This window comes from Dipodomys merriami, unplaced genomic scaffold (assembly GCF_024711535.1).
Source record: "Dipodomys merriami isolate MVZ:Mamm:240054 unplaced genomic scaffold, mDipMer1.0.p SCAF_103, whole genome shotgun sequence".
Taxonomy (NCBI): Eukaryota; Metazoa; Chordata; class Mammalia; order Rodentia; family Heteromyidae; genus Dipodomys; species Dipodomys merriami.
In genome coordinates this window covers 2,908,585-2,934,541 of record NW_027202305.1, presented here as the reverse complement: position 1 = coordinate 2,934,541, position 25,957 = coordinate 2,908,585, and the positions used below count along the sequence as shown (strand labels likewise).

Below are 25,957 nucleotides of genomic sequence, written 5' to 3'. Positions count from 1 at the left end.
CAAATAGGATTCAACTAAATGAGGAGCTATGGTTGGTTCTAGAAAATATGAAGACATACCTTCAATATATGAGTGGCAGCTGCTCCTTTCTCTTCTGGGTAATTGGGTGGAAGCATGTCTGGTGCAGGCCCAGGGCCTGACGAGTTATATCAGTTGGCTTATTTAGAGTCATTGTCATACCTGCCGTGTGATTAACGTGACATTTTGTTATTGCTGGTTGTGTAGCCCTCTGAGCTCAGGAAATAAGGCAGTGGGACGTGCTGGGACTAGCGTTTGGGATTAGAACTTGGAACAAACGACCAGCAACAACAACATGTAAAAAGAACCTAGAGAATTAGTGTCTGCGTGTCTTCCAAAATTACTTAGCCCAACCCGTTGAGGTAATTGTTCAAAACCCAGACTGAAGACCAGAGTCTCTGACCTGCTGAATGTAGATGGAAAGTCAGAAATCGGGTGGGGAGAGGGGCTCCTTTCAGGTTGGCATTGCGTTGCCGTTCTGAGGAGGGCAGGGATGAGGGCTTTGGGCAGTGGGCCACTGCAGCTTGTCGGTCTAGGGGACATGAATTCCCTCTGTGCCATCACCCTTCCCCGGCCATTCTGTTTTCTACCTGTCCTTCCTGATGGCTCAGTTTGGCAGGTGGACAGCTAGAGTGTATTTTCACCCCGGGCCTTCGGGTTTCTGTGAGGCTCCCCTGTGACCTTGAGCCGTGCCTCCCACGGGCTGTGTGCAGCCTGGCAGGCCGGGTTGTTCTGGTGACTCGTCTGCAGATAAAGGACGCTTTCTCTTGGTTCTCCATCTTTCCCCTGATTCTTGGAGGAAGGAAGGCCTGTTTCAGGTTTCACTCAGCACAGTTGCTGGTGGAGTGCCCCCCTATTTGACTCGTTTGTAAGGCTCACCGCTCTGCTTGTGAGAGGCACAGGGAGTGTGGCAGAGCCAAAGCCCCTGCCCTATTTTGGAGGGGGGGAGTGAGGCTGAACCAGGGCCTTGAGCCTGCCGGGTAGGCTCTCTACCAATGGAGCTGTGTTCCCAGCCCTTTCCACTTTGGTGATTTTCAAGATAAGTTCGCCTTTTTTTTTTTTTTTTTTTTTGTACAGACCAGTCTGAACATTGATCCTCCTGTTGATACTTCCTTCCTGTAGCTGTGGATGACCGGCATGCCACCACACCCAGCTGTTACTGATTAAAACGGGAGTCCTGAGCTTTCTGCTTGGCCTGGCCTTGTTTTTCCATTCTCCCATTATCTACTTCCCAGGTGCCTGGGATTATCAGGTGTGAACCAGTAAGCCTAGCCTATGTCTGGCCACTCACACTCTTCTTAACACACAGCAACAAGAAGATGCAAAGGGGCCTGTGATTGGTCATTAACCTAAGGAAGTCATCAGTACCGGATAGGGTTAACTAGCAAGTTATTCTACCAGACCCATAACTCCTTGAGGGAGGAGACGGAGTCCTACTCGGTGCCAAGTTTTCTTAAAGCACCTTAAACGCTTGATCACCTTTAATCCTCTCAACAAACTCAAGCGAAGAAACAGCCGGGAACCTGAAGTTCAGAGATTAACTGGCTCCTGGTCAAACAGCAACAAGGCTGGAATTTGAACCATGTTCTTCTGATCCTAAAGCTTGAGTTCTTCATCATTCCACTGAGGCATCTCTCCCGGGCTTGGAGGTGGTGGGCCCCTGCATGCTCGTGAAGGTACTACTAAAGTGTGAAGGAGTTGGTCGTGGAAGGTAGGAACTGAGTCAGGACAGCAAGCAGGCTGCTGAAACGATTGTGTGTGTGTGTGTGTGTGTGAGTGTGTGAGTGTGTGTGAGTGTGTGAGTGTAGACGATACTGATGACACAGGTGTACTGCCTTTCAGAAGCAGCCAGCCTTTGGCCGTTGATGTGGTTTTAGATTAGATCCCTGGTGGAAGCTGAGGTGGTGGAGATGTAGTGTGGTGGGCTGATTCACGCTGGCCAGCTTCCTTCCTCTGTGGGAGCTGGTCTTTCGAGAGTTTCCATGCGGTTGGATACTCAGCTGTGCCAGTTGTATGCTACGCAAGAGCCTGGCATGAGTGTGGGCCAGTTCCCAGGGGTAAGTCTGCCCTTCTTGGTCAGTTCAGTTTTCCTCGTGGTGCTCTGTGGCCCGCTGCCGGCCCACTCGGCCTTCATGGAGGCGTCTGAGCGGCCAAGCTGCCAAGACGGAACTTTCTTGCTGCCCCCAGTGGGGCAGCGCTGGGCCTGGGGGCAGGTGTTTAGATGCAGAACCCAGCTGGCCTGGAGAGCCCCGCGTGCTTGCCGGGCTGCTGTGTGCCCACGAGCTTTAGGGATTTTCCTGAGGCCCTTTCTTGGCATTCTTGGCCAAGATCCATGTGTGCCTTGTTGCGGTGGGGAGGGGGGGAGGGAGAGACCTGGAGGAGAATATAGCCTGTGATTGTCTTGGGGGCCCTGGGAGCTGGTTTACCACAGCGTTGGAGCTGGTGGAACTTCTCCGAGGAGAGCGTGCAACCTTTCTCAGAGATACAGAACAGGAACACGTAGGCGGTTTGTCTGATCTCGTCTCGTCTTTCTTTTCTTCTGCTTTTCGTGCTAATATTGTGGCTTGAGCTCGGGGCCTTGCTTGCTCATTGCTGGCCCTTTCCCAGTTGGGCCACAACTCCAGCTCAGCTTTTGGCTGGGTAATTAATTGGATAGTAAGTCTCAAGGGTTTTTTTTGCCAGGTCTGGCTTTGAACCAGGATCCTCTAGGTCTCAGCCTTCTAAGTAAGTAGCTAGGATTATAGACATGAGCCCCTGGCACCCAGCTTGGCTTCAGAGAGAAAGGTGTCAGCGGAAAGATGTCAGACAGTGGTCTGCCACCCCTGGGCCACCACAAGCAGCCACATGCCACCCCCTGCAAGTGATTCAAATGCTCTGCTTTCTATGGTTCTGGCTTTTCAGTTCTAACGGCATAGTCCAAATTCATTGCTGGGGAAATACTCTGTATTGGATAAGACTAGTGGGCAAAATTCAGTCACTGGTGTCTTGTCAGATAGGGTGAAGTGTTTTACATCCTTTGCACAGCCTGACTGAGCAATACTCCCCGGCCAGTCTGATCTCTCAATGTGGCAAGGAAGGGAAGCTCCCGGCAGGTCTTGGAGGCGGAGCTGGTCTCCAGCCCTAACTAGGCCTCACATCTTACTCAGCCCAGCCCACCTCTCTAGTGTCCTTTGCCCCCTGGCCTGGTACCTCTACGCCGAATTCTGGCCACAGAGCTTCTAGATGCTTCTGGTTGGAGGGAGGAAATGACGTGGCTGAGGGAAGGTATAAGAACACAGCGAACAACCCACATGTTTTCCACCTACCCCACTTTTGCAGCGATGGAAAAAAGCATTCGCCTAGGTTCCTGCCCAGTTTGTGGGTGACAACTGCTCTGATTTGAATGGGACTATGTGTCTTGGAAGCCAGGCTGGAGTTGGATCCTCAGGGGTCCAGCTGGTACCAAGAGGGTGGAGACCTAGTTCAACTTTGGTGTTTCAAGGTGAAGTCTTTGGGAAATGCTTAGAATTTGATGAGATCATTAGGCTGGGGAGCTCATGATTGGGTCATGGTGGCTTTTTATGAGAGCCAGGCACCTTCCCAGTGGCTCACAGCCATAATCCCATCTACTCTGGAGGCTGAGATCTGAGAAGCACAGTTAAAGCCAGCCTTGGCAGGAAAGCCCCGGAGACTCTTATCTCCAATTAATCACCCAAAGGCCAGAGGTAGAGCTGTGGTTCAAGTAACAAGCAAAAAAGAAAGCAACAAAACAACAACAAAAATACCTCAGGAATAGTGCCCAGGTTCCAAGTTCAATCTCTAGAACCAAAAGAAAAGAGGCAGGGGGAGGGGGAGACCGGAGGGGAGAGGGGCGGGGGCCAGCTGGGTGACACACCTGCTCCCTGACTGTCCTGTGCCGCCCTGTGCCACCTCTGGATTCTGTTAGCCAGAAGCCATCAGGAGTGGATGTGAATCCTGAAACCTGAAGAACTTTGAGGTAGATCAAACCTTTTTTAATTTTTTGATGCTTTATTGTAAAGGTGATGTACAGAGGGGCTACAGTTACATGAGTCAGGTAATGAGTCCATTTCCTTTTGACCAGTGTGGCCCCTCCCAGTTTTACCCCTCCCGACTTCCCTCCCCTGCCCCAGTTGTATAGTTCATTTCCATGTCTAGTGGGTTTCACTGCTGAATTGGTTCATTCTTTGTCTCACCATTTCTGTGCTTCTCCTTCTCTATCCCCTCCCCAAATTAGATAAACTTACATACAGTGCAAGTAAAACTTTCTTAAAAAATAGCTCTGGGGCGCTGGTGCTCACACCTATAATCCTAGCCACTAAGGCTGAGATCTGAGTGGGATTTTGTTTTTTTGTTTGTTTTTTGCCAGTCCTAGGGCTGCAACTCAGGGCCTGGGCATTGTCACTGAGCTTCATTTGTTCAAGGCTAGCACTCTACCACATGAGCCATAGCGTCACTTCCAGCTTTTTCTGTTTATATGGTACTGAGAAATCTAACCCAGGGCTTCATACATGCTAGACAAGCACTCTACCACTAGGCCACATTCACAGCCCCAAGGCTGAGATCTGAGGATCACGGTTCAAAGCCAGCCTGGGCAAGAAAGTCCATGAGACTCTTATCTCCAATTAACCACCAGCAAACCAGAAGTAGTGCTGTGGCTCAAGTGGTAGAGCACTCGACTTGAGCTGAAGAACTAAGGGACAGTGCCCAGGTCCTGAGCTCAATCCCCAGGACTGACAAAAAGTAAAATAAAATAAAATAAAATCAGCATGCCTTTGTGATTTTGTTACAGTAACAACAACAACAACAACAAAAAACCCCAAAACCTAAACAGCAATCCTTGGATATTTGAGCCACTAATTAGGAAAGTACAGGATAACAGTTTGGAGACTACCAAGGTCTGCCAGTTCATTGTCTTAAATCATTGCTGTGGAAGTCGATGATCATGTTGGGGCTAATAGCAAAAGCTAGCTAAAATTTGGGGCACTCGGAAAGCAGTTTATAATTTTAACACAACTTGGATGTCTATACTCCCTTCTATCACCATTTCCCCCTTCCTGGGATTGGGCTGTGAGCCTCTAATCTTCTGGCTCTGGTGGTGGGCTTAGGGCCTGCCCTGGGACCCAGTCCCTGTCACCCATTAGCATTGGAGGGCTTGTTATGAACTCACTCAATCTCTCTGGGTTCAGATTCCGTGGGTTTAGGAGCTGTGTGACCACAACGGGGGATAGAGGCCAAGTCTGTGTCCTACCACAGATGACTCCCTGTCTTCGATCATGATTCCAAAGGACCAAATGGTTCCAAGACACTGGCACATGACTGGAGTCCCACTTGGTCATTAATGATTAATCTGTCCTTCCTTGTATCCTGTGGAAACATCTCTGGTTCCAGGTTACTCAGATTTGCACTGCTCCATTTCATCTTGTCTGGTTCTGAAAGCATACATGGTCTCAGTATAAGCCTTTGCCTCTTCTGTGGTCTGCTACATTGAGCTAAGAGACAGTATTTCCCTCCTCTTCCTCTCTTGTGCTGGTACTGGGCCTTGAACTCAGGGCCTAAATGTTGTTCCTTGGCTTTTTCGCACAAGGTTGGTTCTTTACCACTTGAGCCATAGCTTCCCATCTGGCTTTTTGCTGCTTAATTGGAGATAAGAGTCTCAATGGAATTTTCTGCCTTGGGCTGGCTTTGAACTGTGATCTTGAGATCTCATCCTCCTGAGTGGATTAGATTACAGGTGAGAGCTAGCAGTCATCCCTTTTAATTAATTAATTAGTTTTTTTTTGCTTGTCCTGGGACTTGAACTCAAGGCCTGGGTGTTGTCCTTGAGATTCTTTTTTTGCTCAAGGCTAGCACTCTACCACTTGAACCACAGCACCACTTCCAGCTTTTTCAGAGTAGTTTATTGGAGATAAGAGTCTTGTGGCCTTTCCTGCCCAGCCTGGCTTCAAACTGTGATCCCCAGATCTCAGCCTCCTGAGTAGCTAGGATTACAGGCATGAGCCACTGGTGTCTGGCTCTCCCTTTTATTTTTATTCACTTGTTCTTTTTGTTGTTGTTGTTGTTGTTGGTTGTGGGACCTGAACTCTTCAGCTCAAAGCCAACACTCTACCACTTGAGCCACAGTGCCACTTCCAGGTTTTTCTGCTTATGTGGTGCTGAGGAATTGAACCCAGGGCCTCAGGCATGCAAGACAAGCACTCTACCACTGAGCCACCTTCCCAGCCCTGACTTGTTCTTTTTATGGAGAAGCCTGGCGGTGGCTGTCCAGGGGTCATTAGCCTGGGCTCCAGTGTTATCCAGGGGCGCATTATCAGCAACAGCACACATTTCTTTCACGAGATCCATTCCTGGGGTTTTAGAAGCTCTGACCTGGAACTGGAATCAGAAAAAAAAAAAAAAAAAAAAGACCACATCCTTGCTATTCTAATTGCCCAGGCAGTTTGTGAAACAAGGACCGAAAATAATTTCCAAAGTTCTGCTTCTGGAGTAGTGGACGGGAGGACGGAGGTGGGTCTCCAGAGTCCGGGGCAGAGCTCTGGCAGGTGTGCATGCCATTAGCTGCTGTCATGGCCACCCGTTTCCCAAACATAGCAGCCAGGCCAGGCCGACCTCGGGCCACCTGCCTTGTCCTCGCCAGCATTTATCTCCCAGCTGGGTCACTGCACTTGAGAGCCCTTCTGACCTTTGGGTGGCACTGCAGGGTTGGAAGGATTCCTGGGAGCGGAGAGGGAGCATCTCATCCCCAGGAATGGGCTGCCCTTCGCTTGGTCACAGCAGTGCTGTCTGCCCCCGGGTCTGACATGAGAAGTCACGTTGGAAAAAAAGGCAAGTCCTCCAGGAGGACTTAGATACTTCTTGCTGTGTTTTTGAGCCATACTTTGTAGGATGCTTTACCTGAGATCTATTGGGGATCCTGCCCCCTCCCCAGCTCCTTTCCTCTTGCGGTGTCCTCATTGGAGATGGACCAATTAGTTGGCTGCTGGCCATGCTTGATGACATTCCTGTAGAGACTCAGAGTCCTCAGAGCTGTTGCTTTCAGATTTTGAGGAAAGCCTTGGCTTTGTTCTGCCAGTTGCTGGACCTTTTCCAGAGAGCTCTGTGAACCCCTTCGAGGAGGCTTTGCATGGGGTGGCCTGCCCATTCTAAAAGGTTTCTAAAAGAACGCTTTCTCTCTCCCCCTCTCTCTCTCCCCCCCCTTTCCCTCTCTCTCTCTCTTTCTCTTTCAGATTGCTTCCCTCAATATCTCCATTAATGTCCAGACTCTGTGTGTCTGTGTGTCAGTGTGTACTGAAAGTTGAACTCAGGACCCTGGGCTTTTTCCACTCATAGCCAGCACCCTACCACTTGAGACATACCCATTTCCAGCTTTTTGCTGTTAATTGGAGATAAGATTCTCACTGATTTGTCCACTTGGTCTGTCTTTGAACCAGTCCTCAGATCTCAGCCTCCTGAGTAGCTCATAGCCCAGTGAAAAGACCAGGATATAAAGAACAGCATTTACAGTGAAAGGCCCTGCTTGGCCGGAGAGGCGTTGTAATTTTCCCTTCGCCTTGCTTCCTCCCCCTCCGCTGCCACCTGTCCACACCTGGCTCTGCACTTCTCAGAACACGCAGCTTCCATGTTTGTTTTCAAGGATGAATGGGTTCCACAGGGCCATTTTGGCACCCTCCACGCTGGTCAGTGGCCGGTGACACCAGCGTACAGATCCTTAACTCACCTGTGCTGTCTTCTCTTTTTTTTTTTTTTTTTTTTTGTTGTTGTTGTTGTTATTGTTAGTAGTTGTGGGACCTGAACTCAGGGCCTGGGTGCTGTCCCTGAGCTATTTTGTTCAAGGCTAGTGCTTTACCACTTTGAGCCACAGCACCACATCCAGTTTTCTAGTGATTAATTGGAGATTAGAGTCTCATGGACCTTCCTGCCTGGCTGGCTTTGAACCGTGATCCTCAGATTTCAGTCTCCTGAGTAGCTACGCTGACAGCTAGGTGACCCACTGGTGCCCAGCTGTCCTCTCCAGTTCTTGGGAGCCCATCTTTGCCCAGGATGCAACCACATCCTGGCAGTGAGCTGATGGCATTCTGTCCACACTTGTCTGCCTTTCGGGGCAGTTTCTCCTGGGATGGCCGCCCAGGACCAGCCTTGGAGATCAGCGTGGGCTGCTGGTCATTGTGCAGAGAGGCAGCATGGGAAAGAGGCTTTGCTTCTGCTACTTTCTTTGCTCTGGTCCTGGGCCAGTTACTTAATCTGCCTGGCCTTGGTGACTTTACCCTCCTTCCTCCTTCCTTTCTTCTTCCCACTTATAGGAGCCACTGGTCCTGGAGCTGAAGCAGGCAGGCGCTCTACCACTTGAGTCAAGCTCTTAGCTCTTTTTGCTTTATTTTTCTGGTGGGGGTCTCTCATGCCGTGCCTGTGCTCTTCCTTCTCGGGCTCCGGGATGTCGTTCCCCACTTAAGGATGATTACACATGTATAGTAATTTATCACGTGGACGTAGAGATTGATTACACATAGTCCCTGTAGCCTCCGGGCAGAAGCGGGACCTCACAGACTCACTGTGTCCTTCACTGGGTCTAAGCTATGAAGTCAGTTCATTTTATTCAGCGCCGACAAAGCTCTTTGCATGGAACATAGTTGGAGCGGGAGCAAACATGTGTTTAGGGAATGAATGAATGCTCACACAATGAAAGCATCGAAGGAAATTCAATTTTCATTTTCTGAAGCAAGACGTCCTCTCTGAGCCGAATAATTATCATCCGTTTGCCGTTTGTGTAAACCTGAGTTATTACATGTTGGCTTCTGTGTCTGTTTTAGATCTGTTGGTTTCCTTTCTGGTGTTGCTTTGATCTGGTTTGTGTCCCCATCGGCCTGCAAGTGCCAGGGGCCTGCGGCTACTGCTCTTACAACTGCGTGAGAGGAACTGACCCCCCCTCCAAGAAGGCTCTGGCCAGAGCGTATTAACAGTAACGTGTTGGGAGCTGGAAGTGGAGTGGTGGCTCAAGTAGTAGAATACCAGCCTTGACTGAAAAAGCTAAGGGAGAGTACCTGGGTCCTGAGTTCAAACCCAATGCCAGTGTGTATGCGTGTGCACTTGCACATGTGTGTACCCATGCACACTATAAATAGCGACACACACAACATATTAGGAGCCGTATTTTTCTGATACGTGACCTAGGGCTCTGGTACAATGTACAAGTATTGACTAGGTTCCTCCATCCAATAATAGCAATAATAATAATAAAATCAACCATGGCAACTTTGGATAGTGTTTATTTTTGGAGCCGTGGTTGCTATGGTAACAATTCTTTTCTCATCGTCTGCTTCCAGGTCAGGCAAATAGTCTTTTATTTCTCTTACAGAGAAGAAGGATTTTGGAGTAAATGCCTTCTTCCTTCTACCTCTCCCTTGGCCCAGTGAACTTAAAATATTTATAAAATTCGTGCTGTGTGCCAAGTATTATTCTTGAGATCAGAAACCACAGTGATAAAAATAAGATGTGAAATCCACATCTTGCTGGATACCAACAAATTAACAATGCAATATTGTCTTCATTTGTTTAAAAGCAAGTTACTTGGCCAGGCCACGCTTCTAATCCTAGCTACTCAGGAGGCTGGGATCTCAGCTTGAAACCAGCCAGGCAGAAAAGCCTGATACACTGATCTCAAATTAACGAGCAAAAAGACAGAAGTAGAGGTGTGGCTTAAGTGGTAGAGTGCCAGCCTTTGAGCAGAAAGGGGAGGGGAAAGGGAGAGAGAGTGGAGGGGGGGAGAGAGGGGGCGGGAGAGCATGAGCTTGAACAAGCTAAGGATTCGCACTCAAGCCCCAGTACTGGGACACACACACACACACACACACACACACACACACACACACGTACACACGCACGCACACACGCACGCACGCGCGCGTGCACAAATTATCTGAGCACCTCACTGAAAGGGAGTTGGTTTGCTTCCTAAAATTCAAAATCCAGAGTTGTAAGAGGCAGAGTTTTGTCCACGGCTTTGAAGGAAGCCATAGAACTAGCTAGGGAGCTGGCTGGGGGGCAGTGAGGCTGCCCCTCCCCCATGGTTAATCGGATTTAATTTGATTTGCCAGGGACATCTGGAATGCAGACAACTTTTGTTCCTCCCGAGTTGTTGTCCTTGTTGTCCGGGCCTGGGGCGAAGGTGGGGTTAAGCTGGGTCTGTCTCCGCGGCTGTCAGATGCCTACGCAGTGGCTGCCCTGGTGTGTGGGGTGGCCCCTGGGGAGCCAAGGCTCTGGATCACCCACAGTGCGAGAGCCTGGAAGGCAGGCAGTGCGGGAGAGTGTGGGGCTGGGATGGCACGCGGCCTTGGACTGGCAGAGGAGGGTACCGTGTGGGCACAAGTGACACCAGTGCCAGCACATTGTCACAGCCTCCGTCTGAAAGCCCTTGTCCTTTCAAAGCCTTCGCCAGCCTTGGGCTCAGGAGAGACAGGATGAGGCCCCAGGGACCCCCCACGGTCTCCCATACACACCTCTTCTAATGACAAGCTCAGCACGACTGTCTGGCTGTCCCTTAGGGCAGTCGTCCCTACAACCTATGGGTCGGATGTGGGAATGAGGACGGCCACTGGTCCTTAAGGAACTGAAACCCTGACACGTGGCCCACTTCCGAGTTGCTAAGCAGTGACAGAAATCGGTGTAGTGGCTCACAGCTGTAATCCCGGCTACTGAGGGGGCAGAGATTGGGAGGATCAGAGGTTCAAAGCCAGCACTGGCAAAAAATGAGGGAGATCCCCATCCCAACAAATGAGTTGGACATGTGCTGAAATTCCACTTATGAGAGAGGCACAGGGAGAAGATACACATTTCACCTGAGGACAAAAGGGGCAAGACCCTGTTCAGAAAATGATGAAAGCAAAAAGAGAACCAGAGCCAGCCAGTGGCTCACGCCTGTAATCCTAGCTACTCTGGAGGCCGAGATCTGAGGATCATGGTTCAAAGCCAGCCTGTGCAGGAAAGTCCATGAGACTCTTACTTCCAGTGAACCGCCAGAAAACTGGAAGTGGTGCTGTGGCTGAAAGTGGTAGAGTGCTTGCCTTGAGCAAGAGAGCTCAGGGACAATGCCCATGACTAACCAGAAAGAAAAAAGAGAGAGAGCAACTCATTCTTGTAATCCTAGGTACTCAAGAGACTGAGATCTGAGGACCAAGGTTAATAGCCAATCTGGGCAAACAAATCCAAGAGACTCTTATCCCTAATTAACCAGCAAAAAGCTGGAACTAGAGACATGACTCAAGTGGTAGAGTACCTGCCTAGAAAGAATGAGGTCCTGAGTTCAAACCCAAGTACCACTAAGGAAAAGATGCAAAGTCTGGTGCCAGTGGCTCATCTCTGTAATCCTAACTATTTAGCTAACTACTCAGGGGGCTGAGATCTGTGGATTGTGGTTCAAAGCCAGCCTGGGCAGAAAAGTGCCCATGAGACTCTTATCTCCAGTTAACCACTCAAAAACTGGAAGTGGCGCTACAGCTCACGTGATAGAGCACTAGCCTTGAGCACAAAGAGGCTCAGGGACAGCGCCCAGGCTGAGTGCAAGCCCTACAACCAACAACAATAACGAGAAGAGGGAAAATGAGAGAGAAAGAGAGAGAGAGAGAGAGAGAGAGAGAGATCACTCATAATTCATCTCTATTTCTTTTCTTTTTATTTTTAATTTGGATTTTTTTAAATTGTGAAAATACCATACAGAGGGGTTACAATTATATGAGCAAGGTAATGAGTACATTTCTTATCAAGCATTGTTGCCTCCTCCTTTGTTTCCCCAAATTCTTTTCTTTTTTTTCTTTTGTTGGTTGTGGGGCCTGAACTCTGGGCCCGGGCGCTGTCCCTCAGCTCTTCAGCTCAAGGCTAGCGCTCTACCACTGAGCCACCTTCCCAGCCTCATCTCTATTTCTATACATGTATGTATCTGACATGCATTATATATGTATGTATCTGATTATACAGAGGCATGCACACACACACACACACGCACACGCACATTCATGCTGATATTGTAGGCAATTAAAATCCTTGGGAAGTAGGCCACATAGGCCAAAGATGACAGCCACAGTTCCGGCATGCCTCTACCCTTTCAACGCTGCAGCTCCTGCGGGGAGCGTTGGCTGGATTTTTGCAAGCACTCATTAAACAGTTGGGCTGCCAGGGGGAAGGGAGACCAAATGCCACCAGCACTGGTTGCTTGGCTCCTGTCGGCTGGCCCTTGAACCGAGGCTGTCTAGTTCATTTATTGTTCATCCGTTCCTTTGCCTAAAAGCAAATTTTTATAGAGAAACTGTGAGGCCTGCAGTGTGAAACACCAAATAAATGCAAGCCTTTAAAAGATGGCAGATGTGTCTAGGAGGAAGCAGCGGCTGTGATCTTGGGTGATCCTGCTGGCTAGAGTCTCAGGAAGGCTGCCTTCCTTAGGAAGCAGTGTGGGCTGGACGCTTCTGTGGTAGGAAAGCAGAAGCAATTTATTCTCCGCTAGGGCCTAGTTTGTTCTGTCTCAGACTAGACAAAGATGGCTACAGCTTGTAGAGCGGGGAGTCCCTGCTATGGATAAAGGTTGTGGATAAAGCCTGCCATTTTGCTTCTCTCCTCCCTTTTCTGATGGATGGAAACCGACCCTTTAGTTTCTCCTTCCAAGAAGAAGAAACAAGACTTTTCTTTTGTGTCTCAGAAGCATCCTTGAGATGAACAATTTAAAATTTGGAAGGCCATCTTCACAGTATTATTATTATTATTAATAATAATATTGCTAGTCGTGGGGCTTGAACTCAGGGCCTGGGCACTGTCCCTTTGCTTCTTTTGCTCAAGGCTAGCACTCTACCACTTGAGCCACAGTGCCATTTCTGGCCTTTTTCTGTTTATGTGGTACTGAGGAATCAAACCCAGGGTTTCAGGCATGCAAGGCAAGCACTCTACCACTCAGCCACCTTCCCAGTCCTTTGTGGCTTTATTTATTTACTTCTTATAACCTCGTCCCTCCTCACCATGGGGAATCCAGAGCCCCAGGGCACCTCCTCAGTGTGTACCACGAGTTCAAGGCCACCTGGCATGGAAATGTGGGTTTATGAAAATAGAGCAATGAAGCCTGTTGAAATTTTTTTGAAGTGTAGGGTAGTAGAATGGAGTGACCGGGTAAGGTTGCTCGGCATACTTTGTGTGTGGAAATGGGTGTGGAAATGAACCCTCCTCTACCATTGCTGTATGATAATAAATAATATGAAAAACCTATTAAAGACCACTTGGGTGGAGCGGTTATGCCAGTGATCCCAAGAGGCTGAGACAGGAGGATTGTGGGTTAAAGGCCAGCTGGGTTACATAGTAAGAATGTATCAAAAACAAAACAAAACAGTGCTGTAGACAGTCTATGAGCTAGAGAAACATTTGTGAGATGAAGATGCTTTTTGCGCGTCACCTGAAAAATCGGATTCCCTCTTTCATAAGACGGGTACATGCAATTCTTTTGTTCCAACAAATACTTGAACTTATGTCTAAGTGATACTTTAGGACCACTGTGTCCTGTACTTCTGAGAGTTCTGTGACTTGCTCCATCCCCCTCAGTACGAATGATAAATACTGCTCAAATGTGTTACTTTGTGTAAGATTCACACCCACTGGGCTGGGAAGGTGGCTCAGTGGTAGAGTGCTTGCCTTGCATGCCTGAGGCCCTGGGTTCAATTCCTCAGCACCACATAAGCAAAAAGAAAAAAGCCGGAAGTGGCGCTGTGGCTCAAGTGGTAGAGTGCTAGCCTTGAGCTGAAGAGCTGAGGGACAGCGCCCAGGCCCAGAGTTCAGGCCCCACGACCGGACCCCCAAAAAAAAACCAAAAAAAAAAAAACCCACAAAGGTTCACACCCATTATGTATAATAAATGTTTAAGAAAATAGGAAAGCAAACACGTAAGTTTACTTTTCTCCCAGTTGGTAGAGGTATGGAGTGAAAGAGGAAAATGTTTGATTAAACTATGTGTTCCCACTATGAGCAGATAGACATTCATTAGGATAAAGTGAAACAGATTTTGCTGGAAACTGCTTCTGACTTCCCTTTAGATTTAAAAGTACACCAAGAGGGGCTGGGAAGGTGGCTCAGTGGTAGAGCACTTGCCTTGCACACCTGAGGCCTTGGGTTGGATTCCTCAGCACCACATAAGCAAAAAGAAAAAAGCCAGAAGTGGCGCTGTGGCTCAAGTGGTAGAGCGCTGGCCTTGAGCTGAAGAGCTGAGGGACAGCGCCCAGGCCCAGAGGTCAGGCCTCGGATGGTATGCATTTACAGGACCTCCATCTTCCCTTCGGGACTTGTTCTGCACACATCAGTGCCAGTCATGCAACACAGGCGCATTGCCCTCGCTGCTGCCACTTCTGTAGTAAGTGGCGCGGATTTCAGTGCAGGCTCTGCCCTTTAGTCTCAGGTGATAATAACCTGTTTTTTAGTCTTTTTTTTTTTGAGACTCAGCTCCCAGTTTTACTTTTGAGATGATCATTTTGGGGTAGGTATGAGGGGTGCTGCTACTAAGACTTGATGTCAGGGCTTAGCTTGCTTAGCTTTTTCCACTCAAAGCCAGTGCTCTACCACTTGAACCATGTCTCTGGTTCCAGTTTTTTTTTTTGCTGGTTATTAGGGGATTAGAATCTTTCAGGTTTGTCTATCCAGGCTGGCTTTGAACCATGACCCTCACATCTCAGCCTTCTGAGTGAGCACCAATACCTAGCTGAAATGATCACTTTTTATGTGCTACTGTGTTGATGATCAGTGTCTCATCTCTGCATCCCTCCTGCAGAAGATTTTGGGACCCTTAAAAGCAGGAATCTTGCTGGGTACCAGAGCTTACACCTGTGACCCTAGCTACCCAGGAGTCTGAGATCTTAGGATCACGATTCAAAGCCAGCTTGAGCAGGAAAGTCCATGAGACTCTGGTCTTCAACTAACCACCAAAAATCAGAATTGGAGCTAGGCCTCAAGTGGTAGCATGCCAGCCTTGTGTGAAAAAGTTAAATGACAACACCCAGGCCCTGAGTTCAAGCATCAGCACCAAAAATAAATAAAAAGAGGAAGAATCTTGCCTATTTTCTTTGTTTCTGTGTTCCCAGTAGCACAGGACCCTTCTACAGTTAGGATCATTCAAGGGCTAAGGAAAAGGGGAGTTTGAGATACCTTCTACCCCAGGGACAGCAGGGTGCGGCCGGAGGAGCGTTCCGAACCCCCGGCTTGCGTTTTGCTCTTTGTAATGCTGTTCATGCCTCTGTGACACCTGTTCATACACCTGTCTCTTAAACGTCTTCCGGTCATTGGTGTCCCGTTCTGAAAAGGAGAGAATTAGATGAGGCTGTTGGTGAGGTTCTCTCCCGCTGGTGAGCATTGACCCATGATTTTATGAATTGAATTATAGACTTATACAATGACAGGCTATAAAGAGATCAGAGTGAAAGGACACAGCGATCAGAGAGAGCAGGCGGGAAGTGAGTGGGTCTCTGGGCTTGTTTGCTGGTTGCCTTGCTCTGAACCACGTTCATTCTCTAGCCGTCGTCCGTCCCTCAGCTTTCTGTTTTTTTGGGTCCGGTCGTGAGGCCTGAACTCTGGGCCTGGGTGCTGTCCCTCAGCTCTTCAGCTCAAGGCTAGTGCTCTACCTTGAGTCACAGCGCCACTTCTGGCTTTTTTCTTTTTGCTTATGTGGTGCTGAGGAATCAAACCCAGGGCCTCAGGCATGCAAGGCAAGCACTCTACCACTGAGCCACCTTCCCAGCCCCCGTCCCTCAGCTTTCTAGGTTCATCCACACATTCTTCTCTGCCTACCGATCTGTCTCCCACTTAGCTGCCAGAACAGATTTCTAGGAAAGTTTTTTTTGTTTTTTAAGTTCAGCTTCATTACCTAAAGCCTGACTTACATAGAGAGACCCCATCTCAAAGAAAGAACTTCAGGAGAAGAGGATAGAATTTTCATGAAAAAGGAAAATATTATTTAGTAAGTACCGGCTTTTAAGTGAGATGGAAGGTGGGAAATGTGGACGGTCAGTACCTGACCACATCCATTTCCCCGGCTCTGGGATAGGAACTTTTGTTTACGCCTGAATGTCTTAGGCCTTTTGTCCTAGGTTGTGATTCTGAAGGGCAGAGTTGTGTCTTGCTTCCTGGGGTCTGCGAGGCTCTTGCCGGGCCCTACCTGAAGCTCACTTCTCTTTCCCCTGCCCCAGGGCCCCCATGCAAAAAACGTTGTTTGAATGAAATTTGAAGTGAATGCACGGCCCCACAACTGAAGAGGCTCTGTGGAAAGCGAATGAATGCAAAGTTACCGCCAGTGCTTTAACAGCAGCTGAGCGCAAGGGTGCACGCCTGTACTGCCAGCACTCAGGAGGCTGTGATTGGAGGACTGAGAGCCTGAGGCTAACCTGGGGTACATAGACACCCTTGAAAACAAATACGAAACAAAACAGTGAACAAATGAAACATCTAAAACCCCTCAAACCAAATCAATCAAAAGCAGAAGTTTCCCAAAGGGCGTAGCAGGGAAGATACAGCATTCAATGCCTCAGGCATAGTCCATCTGTTCTGTTCTTCCCAGCTTCCCAAGTCCCCCAGTTAGTAGATGACCAGAAGTCTTGGTTGGTTAGAAGTAAGTGTGTGTGTGTGTGTGTGTGTGTGTGTGTGTGTGTGTGTGTGTGTGTGTGTGTGTGTGTGTGTGTGTGTGTGTGTGTGTGTGTGTGTGTGTGTGTGTGTGTGTGTGTGTGTGTGTGTGTGTGTGTGTGTGTGTGTGTGTGTGTGTCTAATTTCTTCCAACTGGAAAAAGCCAGGATCACAGTGTTTCCTGGGGCTAAAAGGTAAATGAATTGGGGGTGGGGGTGGGGCATGGGAGCAGGAAGCTGAGAGGGTCTTCTGGGGAATAGCACAGTTCAAAGGCCTTTCGTCCTGGAGCTTCCTGGTGACTGGTGGTGTGTTGGTCTGGGATGGGTTTTCCATGGGGCTCTCTCCCGTCTTTCATTTTAGTCCTAAGAATCCATCCTCTCCAGGTGCTTTTGCATGTCCCCCACCCTTGGGTGCCTTTCTCCTTGAGCTCAGCCTTCTCAGTTACAAGTTCCCCACTTTGTACCTTTTCAAGATTCATTTATTTTACTCCCCCATCCCCCCTTGTGCCAGACCTGGGGCTTGGAATCATGGCCTTTTTGGTCAAGGCTGGGGCTCTACCACTCGAGCTATAGCTTCACTTCTGGGTTTTTTTGTTTGTTTGTTTGTTTTGTTTTTTGGCTGGGTAAGAGTCTCTCTCTGCCCAGGCTAGCTTCAAACCAGGATCCTCAAATCTCAGCCTCCCGAGTAGCTAGGATGACAGGCGTGAGCCACCATCATCTGGCTTATTATTTTCAATTTTGTGAACTGCAGGAACACAGGCGGCCAGTGACAGAATTAATGCTGGTATGCAATTATCAGCAAAAGAGAAAGCCTTGTTCTTAGTGGCTGCTGGTCTTTAGTCGGCTGTGACGAGGCCTGGGCTGCTCAGTCCCGAACCTCTGCTGAGCATTGTCTGGCAGGTGTTACCCCTCGTTTCTGAGGACTCGGCGGCCCAGGTCTGCTCAGGGTTGGTTAGTCCCTCGACCCGGCTGCTCACTCCTGCTGGCAGGAGAACAGACTTGGCTCCATCCCTGGCATTCTTCCTAGACCTCCTGTGGAGAGCCTTGGGGCACCACACTTGGGCTGGGCAGCGGCCTCAGCCCCAGAGTCCTGCCCTCGTGCCCAACCAGAATGGGCCTGAACTCTCTGGTCCCCGAGTGCTGAATGGCCTGCTGTGCCCGGCGCATCTCACCTGTCGTTTTCACGCTCTCGGGTCGTTAAGACGTGTGCTGCTAGATGCGGTTCCTGGGTGTTCTTCAGCTCTGGTCAGAGGCTTTTTCCTGCGGTCGTGGACTCCGCGCCGGGCGCCGCCACCAGGCAGCTGCTGTCCCCGGGCCGCGGCTGGCTGGCTCTCGGTTTCAGGTGTGCGTGTGACGTGGCTGAGAGCTGCTGGCTTCAGGTCAGAACTGACGGATGCTCCACGAGATGGACGTGAAGCCCCGCCCAGCTCCCAGCCTCAGCCCAGGACAGCCCGACAGGGACCCCACTCACCAGTGAAGTCGTTCCCGCCGCCCTCTGCTTTCATGCCAATACCAGGGTTCAGCCTGGTGTGGGGTCAGGGTGAAAGAATAAGGGCATCAAGGGCAGAAGGTGTAGACAGAAACCCGCAGTCCATGCCTCCTGTAATCTGAACTATTCAGGAGGCTGAGATCTGAGGATCGAGGTTTGAAGTCAACCCAGGCAGGCAAGCCTGAGAGACTTTTTTTTTTTTGTGGGTCATGGGATTTGAACTCCGGGCCTGGGCGCTGTCCCTCAGCTCCTCAGCTCAAGGCGAGCGCTCTACCACTGGAGCCATAGCGCCACTTCCGGCTTTTTTCTTTTTTCTTATGTGGTGTTGAGGAATCGAACCCAGGGCCTCATGCATGCAAGGCAAGCGCTCTACCACTGAGCCACCTTCCCAGCCCCTCCTGAGAGATTCTTATCCTCAGTTAGTCACCAAAAGAAACTGAGAAGTGGAGCTGGCAAAGTGCCAGCCTTGAGTGCAAACATGAAGGGACGGCATCCGGGCCCTGAGTTCAAGCCCAGGACCTGCTTACAGGAAAAAGAATCTTTGCGTTAACATGTACTAATTGTACCTGAGAATGGATTCCTTCTTCACCTCCCTTTCCAGTATCTGTTTGTTACCTCTCCGGTGAGGCTGGGCAGACGAGATGGAGTGTGGACCCGGAGCCCCTAACAGTCTGTGAAGCAGTGTTCAAGGTGGAGGGCTGGAGTCAGGAGCAGATCGGGTGGCTAAGCACCCACTGTCTTCAGTAGATGGAGGAGGAGGTCTTCCCCAGCGTACCCCAAGGGGTCTCTCTGAGGACAATGGCCCTTGTGTGGGGGGGGAACAGTGACAAGTTTGGGTTTGTCATTAGTTTCTGCAGGGCAGAGGGGGCAGAGCTGTGGGTCAGGCTGGGGGTGGAGTTACTGATTTAATCTCCGGGTGTGCAGAGGGGAGAGCAGCCCCTGCTCTGTGTGCAGGCCCCCCGGGCAGGGTGGCAGAGGCTGGTTATGTAAGAAAGGGTTGAAGCTGGGAATCAAAGGACAAGGGTTGAGGAATGAATTTGCCTGCTGGATTAAGGAGTTCTGGTGGCTTCCTGCACATGACGGGGGGGGGGGGGGAGCAGGGGGGGGCGGGGGCAGAGGCCGAGTGTCCCCTGGTTGGCTGGTCGCCAGACTTGGTGACCCGTGGCAGTGGGGGACGTGGCAGCGGCGGGCACAGAGCTGCACTGGAAGGGAGCGGGAGGCGGCTGGGCCCTGTTAGAAACCGTGTGCTATCACCGCCAGCGCCAAGCAGCGACTTTAGAGACGGACCTGGGGATCTGCACCTTGAAGCTGGCCTCTGATCCAAACCAGTGTGGTTTGTCCAACATTTATTGATACAGTTCAGTAAAGTGGGACTTTAGTCATTTGCAAGCCTAAGATGTGGCTTAAACATGAGGCACATAAAAACAAATTAAAAAAACAAAACAAAACAAAACAGAAAACAGCTCCATCAGTCAGAATCTAGGTTTGGCAAGTCAATAGGAACTTTTTTTTTTTCCTATTCATTTGACTGGTACTGGGGCTTGAACTCAGGGCCTCTTGCTCTTGATTAGTGTTTTCACTCAAGGTTGATGCTTTACCACTTGAGTCACAGCTCTACTTCTGGCTTTTTGCTGGCTCACTGGAGATAAGAGTCTCCTGGGTTTATCTGCCTGGTCTAGCTGCAAGCTGTGATCCTCACATCTCAGCCTCCTGAGCACCTGGGATACGCCAGCAGTGCCAGGCTTTCCTGCCTTTTTCACTGGCATCAATTACTTGGACAGACGACTTCGTACAATGTAGAAGCCTTGATCACTGGGCCCTCCCTCCCCCGCCCTCATCTGCCAATCCTCACCCTGCCCCCCAGTGCTAACCAACTTCTTTGGTCCAGTTTCACATGTGTATAAAATACTCTGCACTTATGTTTAAACAGTTTTCAGGGTTCAGGTACTTTTTTTTTTTGCGAGGGGGGGGTGGTAGCTGGAAGTGGAGATCCTCCTGCCTCTGTCTCCAGAGTGCTGGGATTATAGGCTGCACCACTATGCCTGCCTCTGTGTGACTTGTACTACGACCAGTCTTTGGGCAGGGACATGGACATAAATGGATGGAGGTAGAAAGTCGGGAATGGCGGAGGGGAAAGTGTTGAACCGATTTCTGAATCTCCTGGTTTAGGCGACTAATCCGACGGATGGTGATGTGGGTGAGGGGCTCGGGCAGGCAGCTATGAATTGTCTGGGGGGAGGAATGAAGGTGGGGGTTGGGAAGCTGTGAGCGTGCTAGTGAAGGAGGCGGCAGGATTTTGTTGCTGTCTAGTAAACAGTCGGATTACAGGGGCCTGGGGTCCGCTGAAGCCGTCGGAGCCGGAGATCCAGCTCTGGGGTGAGCAGGTGGGGTTGGGTGAAGGCATGGGTGGGTGTGGGCTGGCTGGAGGCGAGCGTGGTGGGGGAGAGGAGAGGGCTGGACAGACGCCAGGAGATGGTCAAGCGACCACCAGTCTGTATATCAATTACCAAGCCCGTGGTTTTGTAGGTGCTGATGACATTTCCAGAAGCCTGGCAATGAGTACTCGGGGTGTTTGTTCTGTAACAGGACAACATAAAATGTTAAGTTGTTTTTGTTTTGGTTTTTGGGTTTTTTTGGTCGGTTTTTGGCTTGAATTCTGTAAACCCCACATGACAAGGCATACTCTTGGGTACCGACCTGGAGTTCTGCATGACGCGTGCACTGGACACACACAGCCACGTGCGAGTTCACTCAGTCGCCTAGTATGGAGTCAGTGGTGTCTCCCCCCCCACCCCCCCAGCCTGGTGGCTGGAGAGGAGCGGGAGGGATTGGAGGTGTGTGTGTCGTGACTCGTCCCTGTTCAGAGGGGAGCTGTGGAGACGGACGCTGAGCTCATTTTGCACACCTTACAGGAAGGCAGCAGGGCCCCAAATGCAGCAGTTTGTCCAAAATACACTTTGGGGGCTTGTGTGTGTGCAGTGGCTTTTGTTTGCTTTGGGTTGAAGAACTTTCTGTGGCTTTCTCTCCCCCCATGGAGTGCTGTGGCGTGGCGAGTGAGGGTTCTCTGTGGACAGGGAGGAGCAGGTTGCTGGGGCGGGCAGAAGCGGGAGGGCCTGCTGCGGCCTTTGACACCTCGCTGTCCCAAATCTTGAGTCCTCACAGATTTCAAACCTGGGAGCAATCAGGCTACACCCATGGCCTCCTGAGTGCAGGCTTACTTCTAAGGGACCTGGTTGACTTGTATTTACTCTCTAAGAGTGGCTGAGATTTCACCGTGAAGCTAGGCAGCGGTTGAGGCCCAAGAGGCTCCTGGGGTGTGGGAAGTGCTGCATGGCTAAGAGGAAATGGAAAGGCTGGGAGCTGATACAGTCCTCCCTTCCCCTTTCTCAGAATCCATGTCAGGAATGGAACTGGGTAAGTCTAATTCTTCTCATTGCGTGGGCCGAGAGCCCTAGAGCTTTGTTGTGTGTGAGGACCCTTTATTTTTAATCTTTCCTTTTACCAAGCACTGGAAAGAACATTAATTTTCCACCTCCAGTCAGAGCTCTGCTATACCTGTGCTCAGACAAGCCAAGGATTGCCACGAACATCTCTAACGCATGAGCAATCCTAAAGAAGGGTAAATTCACGAGTCTCAGCCCCGGATCTCAAGTCCCCTCACCGTCTCCCGGGCGCTTGTGTTTGGCCAGCCTGTGTGCCCGCCTGGAGGCGCTTCTGTCGCTTCGCACAGCTGAGGGTCCACGGCATCTTAGCTCAGGACGGGCGCCGCAGGGCTGGCATTGGTTAGGGACACACTGGTGGTTTTGTTGAAGTAGCTTCTGTATGTCAAGGGCTACTTTGGTGTCCCCAAAGCCTAGACCAATGCGTGAAGCACAGTCAATGGAAACATGAGCTAGTGAAAGACACCCCAGAGGTCACACTGCCCCTTCCACACCCCAGGGGGATTCACGGGACACTTTCAACACCTTCAGAAAATGTTGACCAAAAGGAGAGCTCTGTCCGCTGGCGTGAGGGCACACTCAGCCCAGAAGTCCTTCTGGACTGACCAGACACTCTGGGACATGGAGGTCGTTATAAATATAGCGTGGAAGGACACGCAGAGATTTGCTTATTCATTTATCAGAAATATTCTGTACAGGTAATACATGCTAGGCAAGAAGGGTAGGCACCGAGGATTGGAAGAAATAAGGAAAGATCTTTGCACTCCTTCTTTCTAGTGTGGCAGAAGACATGGTAAGCCATTAAGTATTAGTTAGCTGGCACAGGCCAACTCGGCGGCAGCAGGAATTCAGAGTACGTGGCGGGCATCAAGGGAGAGTTCTCCGGGTTTTGCTTTTGGAGGATCCAGAAGGGCCACAAGATCGAGTGTCTGCTTAATGCCAGATAACTTAGGTGTCTGTGGCGATTAGTTGATTTAATTCTTCTAAGACATCAATAGTGTAGATATTAGACTGCTGGGTAGAGGATGGAATGGGGCTGTCTAGGGCTGAGATTTGAGTGTGGGTGGTCTAAGGCTAGAGTCATGAGGTTCGATTCTTAGCTAAGCTAGCTACATTGCTTCTGTGATGGGAGCTAGGGGGAAAGAAGGGGTCGGGAAAGCCAGATGGATTCAGAGAAAGAGGGGTTCAAGGCAGAGGCGGGCAGCGGGCTGGGGTGGGCTGTGTCCCCTCAGGTCTGGGATCGGAGACAGTGTCTGCACTGAGGTGAGGAGTTACTTGGCCTCAAGTGATGGGAAGTTGACGAGGGCTTTATTCCTCTTTCTTTTCTTTCCTTCTTTCCTTCTTTCTTTCTTCCTTTCGTCAGTTGGAGGGCCTGAACTCTGGGCCTGGGCACTGTCCCTCCGCTCTTCAGCTCAAGGCTAGCACTCTACCACTTGAGCCACAGCGCCACTTTCAGCTTTTTCTGATTATGTGGTACTGAGGAATCGAACCCAGGGCCTCATGCATGCAAGGCAAGCGCTCTACCACTGAGCCACCTTCCCATCCCAGGGTTTTTCTTGAATGTAGAGGGTGCTGGGGGTGAAACCCAGAGCCTCGTGCAGGCGGACAAGTGATCTCCCTTGAGTTGTACCCCCAGCTCTTATCTACAGAGAACCACAAAAATACAGTGGTGGTGTTGTGGCTAACGTGGTAGAGCACCAGCCAGCCTTTTTAAAATTAAGCTGTTTTTTTTTTTTTTTTTTTTTTGTCGGTCGTGGGGCTTGAACTCTGGGCCTGGGCGCTGTCCCTCAGCTCTTCAGCTCAAGGCCAGCGCTCTACCACTTGAGCTACAGCGCCACTTCCGGTTTTCTGATAGTTTATTGGAGATAGGAGTCTCACGATCTTTCCTGCCCGGGCTGGCTTTGAACCGCGATCCTCAGATCTCAGCCTCCTGAGTAGCTAGGATTACAGGCGTGAGCCACCAGCGCCCGGCTAAGCTGTTTTTTTGTTTTTGTGCCAATACTAGGTCTTGAACTTGAGGCCTAGGTGCCATCCCTTAGCTCATGGACTGTCCTGTCCAGGCTGGCTTCAAACCATGATCCTCAGGTCTCAGCCTCCTGAGTAGCTAGGAGTTCAGTCAGACGTGATCCTCCTGTGCTTTTGAATACTAAACCCCAGCTCGCCCCCATGGCTGATTGGACCCTCCCCAAATCTCTAGTCCCCGTCCAGATTCAGCAAGCTATTATTGTGTTGCCCATTCTACATAGGTCATGCTTGCTTATCGAGTGCTGGGTGAGTTGTGATGTCCATGCCTATAATTCCAGCAACTAGGGGAGTGAGCCCAGAGGGAATCAAGTGTTGAAGGGCGAGCCTGGGCAACTTGGTGAAATCCTGCCTTAAAGTACAATCAAAAGGACTGGGAATGCTGCTCCGTGGTAGGGCGCTTGCCTAGTACATGTGAGGCCCTGGGCTCAGTCACTGCTAGTGCAAACATTTAGCGAAAGAAAAAGAGAAAGAAATGTTGCTGGATTCTGTTCCCCTGGCAGTCCAGCTGCGCCTTGCAAGAGGGAACAAGGACACCGTCCTGGTGGCTTGTGGGTTTGGCCCGGCCTGGTGCACGTGTCCCTCCAGTGGGGAGGGACAGAGGCATCATGAGAATTTGCCCAGCCTGCTTTGCCAAGCTTCCTGGTCACAGCCTGGTGAATTCCTGCCTGTGGGGCTCAGGGCAGGGCTTCGCTGAGATTTCCCCGGCCCTTCCCGGGCTGCTCTGACCTGCACTGCCACGCTGCTGCTGCTGCTGCTGCTGCTGAAGAAGAAGAAGAAGAAGAAAACTAGGGTTTCGAGCAGAAAGGGAGCTCTGGCTCAAGTGGTAGAGTGCCAGCTTTGAGCAAAGAGCTAAGGGACAGTGCCCAGGCTCTGAGTTCAAGCCCCAGTGCTGGCACAAAAACAAAACCCAGCATTCCATGGGGCTGGAATCCCTTGGGAGTAGTCAGGAATTATAAGAGGTCGCTGCCGTGTTGAGTCCCATGGTTTAGTGCTCCAGACTGGATTTCTACAGCAACTGAGGCCAGTTCACAGTAGGGAGATGACACCGTGCCGGTGTCTCCACAAGCTGTCTTGGGGGAATGGTGAACAGCTGCTTTCTTTTTTTTTTTTTTTTGTCGGCCGTGGGGCTTGAACTCTGGGCCTGGGCGCTGTCCCTCAGCTCTTCAGCTCAAGGCAAGCGCTCTACCACTTGAGCTACAGCGCCACTTCCGGTTTTCTGGTGGTTTATTGGAGATAGGAGTCTCACGGTCTCTCCTGCCCAGGCTGGCTTTGAACCGCGATCCTCAGATCTCAGCCTCCTGAGTAGCTAGGATGACAGGCGTGAGCCACCAGCGCCCGGCTGAACAGCTGCTTTCTACATCCCCTCTCACAGCGCAAGCCGTCTTCCAGTCATCTGGTGCCTAGATGAAGTCTTTCCAAATCCTTCTTTAGGGTTTCTTTTTCAAGCCAGCAGACATTTTTATCTGCCAGTGCCATCTGCTGGACTTGCTCCAAATTCTTTTCAGCGTGTGCGTGTGCATGTGCGTGTGTGTGCGTGTGCCTGTGTGTGTGTGTGTGTGTTGGTTCTCAGAGCCTCAGGGCTGCCACTCTACCACTTGAGTCCTATCTCCACTTCTGGCTTTTTGCTGGTTAATTGGAGAAAAGATGAGAAGAATCTCGCTGGCTTTTCTACCAGGACTGACTTTGAACCACAATTCTCAGCTCTCGGCCTCCTGAGTAGCTAGGATTACAGGCCTGTCCCCGTGGCGCTGATCTTTTCCGCTTCCTTCCACGACTCCGCGGTTCTGTGGCTGTGGGGAGGCCGGGTCCCCTCTGGGGTGCCGGAGGGGGGAGGGGGGAGATGCCGTGGGGTCACCTTCAGCTACTCCACCCCGACCTCCGCTCAGCACCCTGCCCGCACCTTGTCTAGGGTGTCTGCATCCCTGGACCCCTGTCCCCTGCAGGAGGGATCTCCTGTGGTCAGCCTTCCCTCCCACCCCCTAGCAGCGTACCTGGGGCATAGAAAGCAAGCGGTGGAGCAGAGCTATAATGACTTTTGTTCTGCCTCTCCCAAATCCATCCAGTATGTACGTGTGCATGTATGAATATATATATATATATAGAGAGAGAGAGATGTTGTGTATAACATATCACATGTCATATGTAACAGGGTTCTTTATATACAGATATATATGTAATACATATGTAATGGGTCATGTTTGTACCGCCTTGCCTGGTTGTTTGCAGTTCTTGATGCTCAGGATTGGTTTTAGTTATGGTTTAGGAGGCAACAGTGCCATCTGGTGGCCTAACTGGCTAACACCAGCTCAGAATGACTCCTGGGCAGTTCTAGTGTATTACAATGCTGTATGTTTGGGTTGCCT

General features: G+C 50.3%; 1 protein-coding gene across 9 annotated transcripts in view; it reads left to right on the top strand.

The window, feature by feature from the left end:
* Positions 1–25,957, top strand: part of LOC138809989 (protein Aster-B) — a 169,462-nt gene that overhangs the window by 52,853 nt on the left and 90,652 nt on the right. Inside the window, exon 1 of one of the 9 annotated variants that reach the window (XM_069997228.1) lies at positions 1,628–1,729. The exons of 7 other annotated variants lie outside the window; for them this stretch is intronic. In XM_069997228.1, coding sequence (XP_069853329.1) covers positions 1,683–1,729 — 47 coding nt within the window. In that variant the 5' untranslated portion in view covers positions 1,628–1,682. Of the gene's footprint in view, positions 1–1,627; positions 1,730–25,957 lie in introns of those variants that run through there. One more of the 9 variants, XM_069997232.1, reaches the window with a different exon arrangement.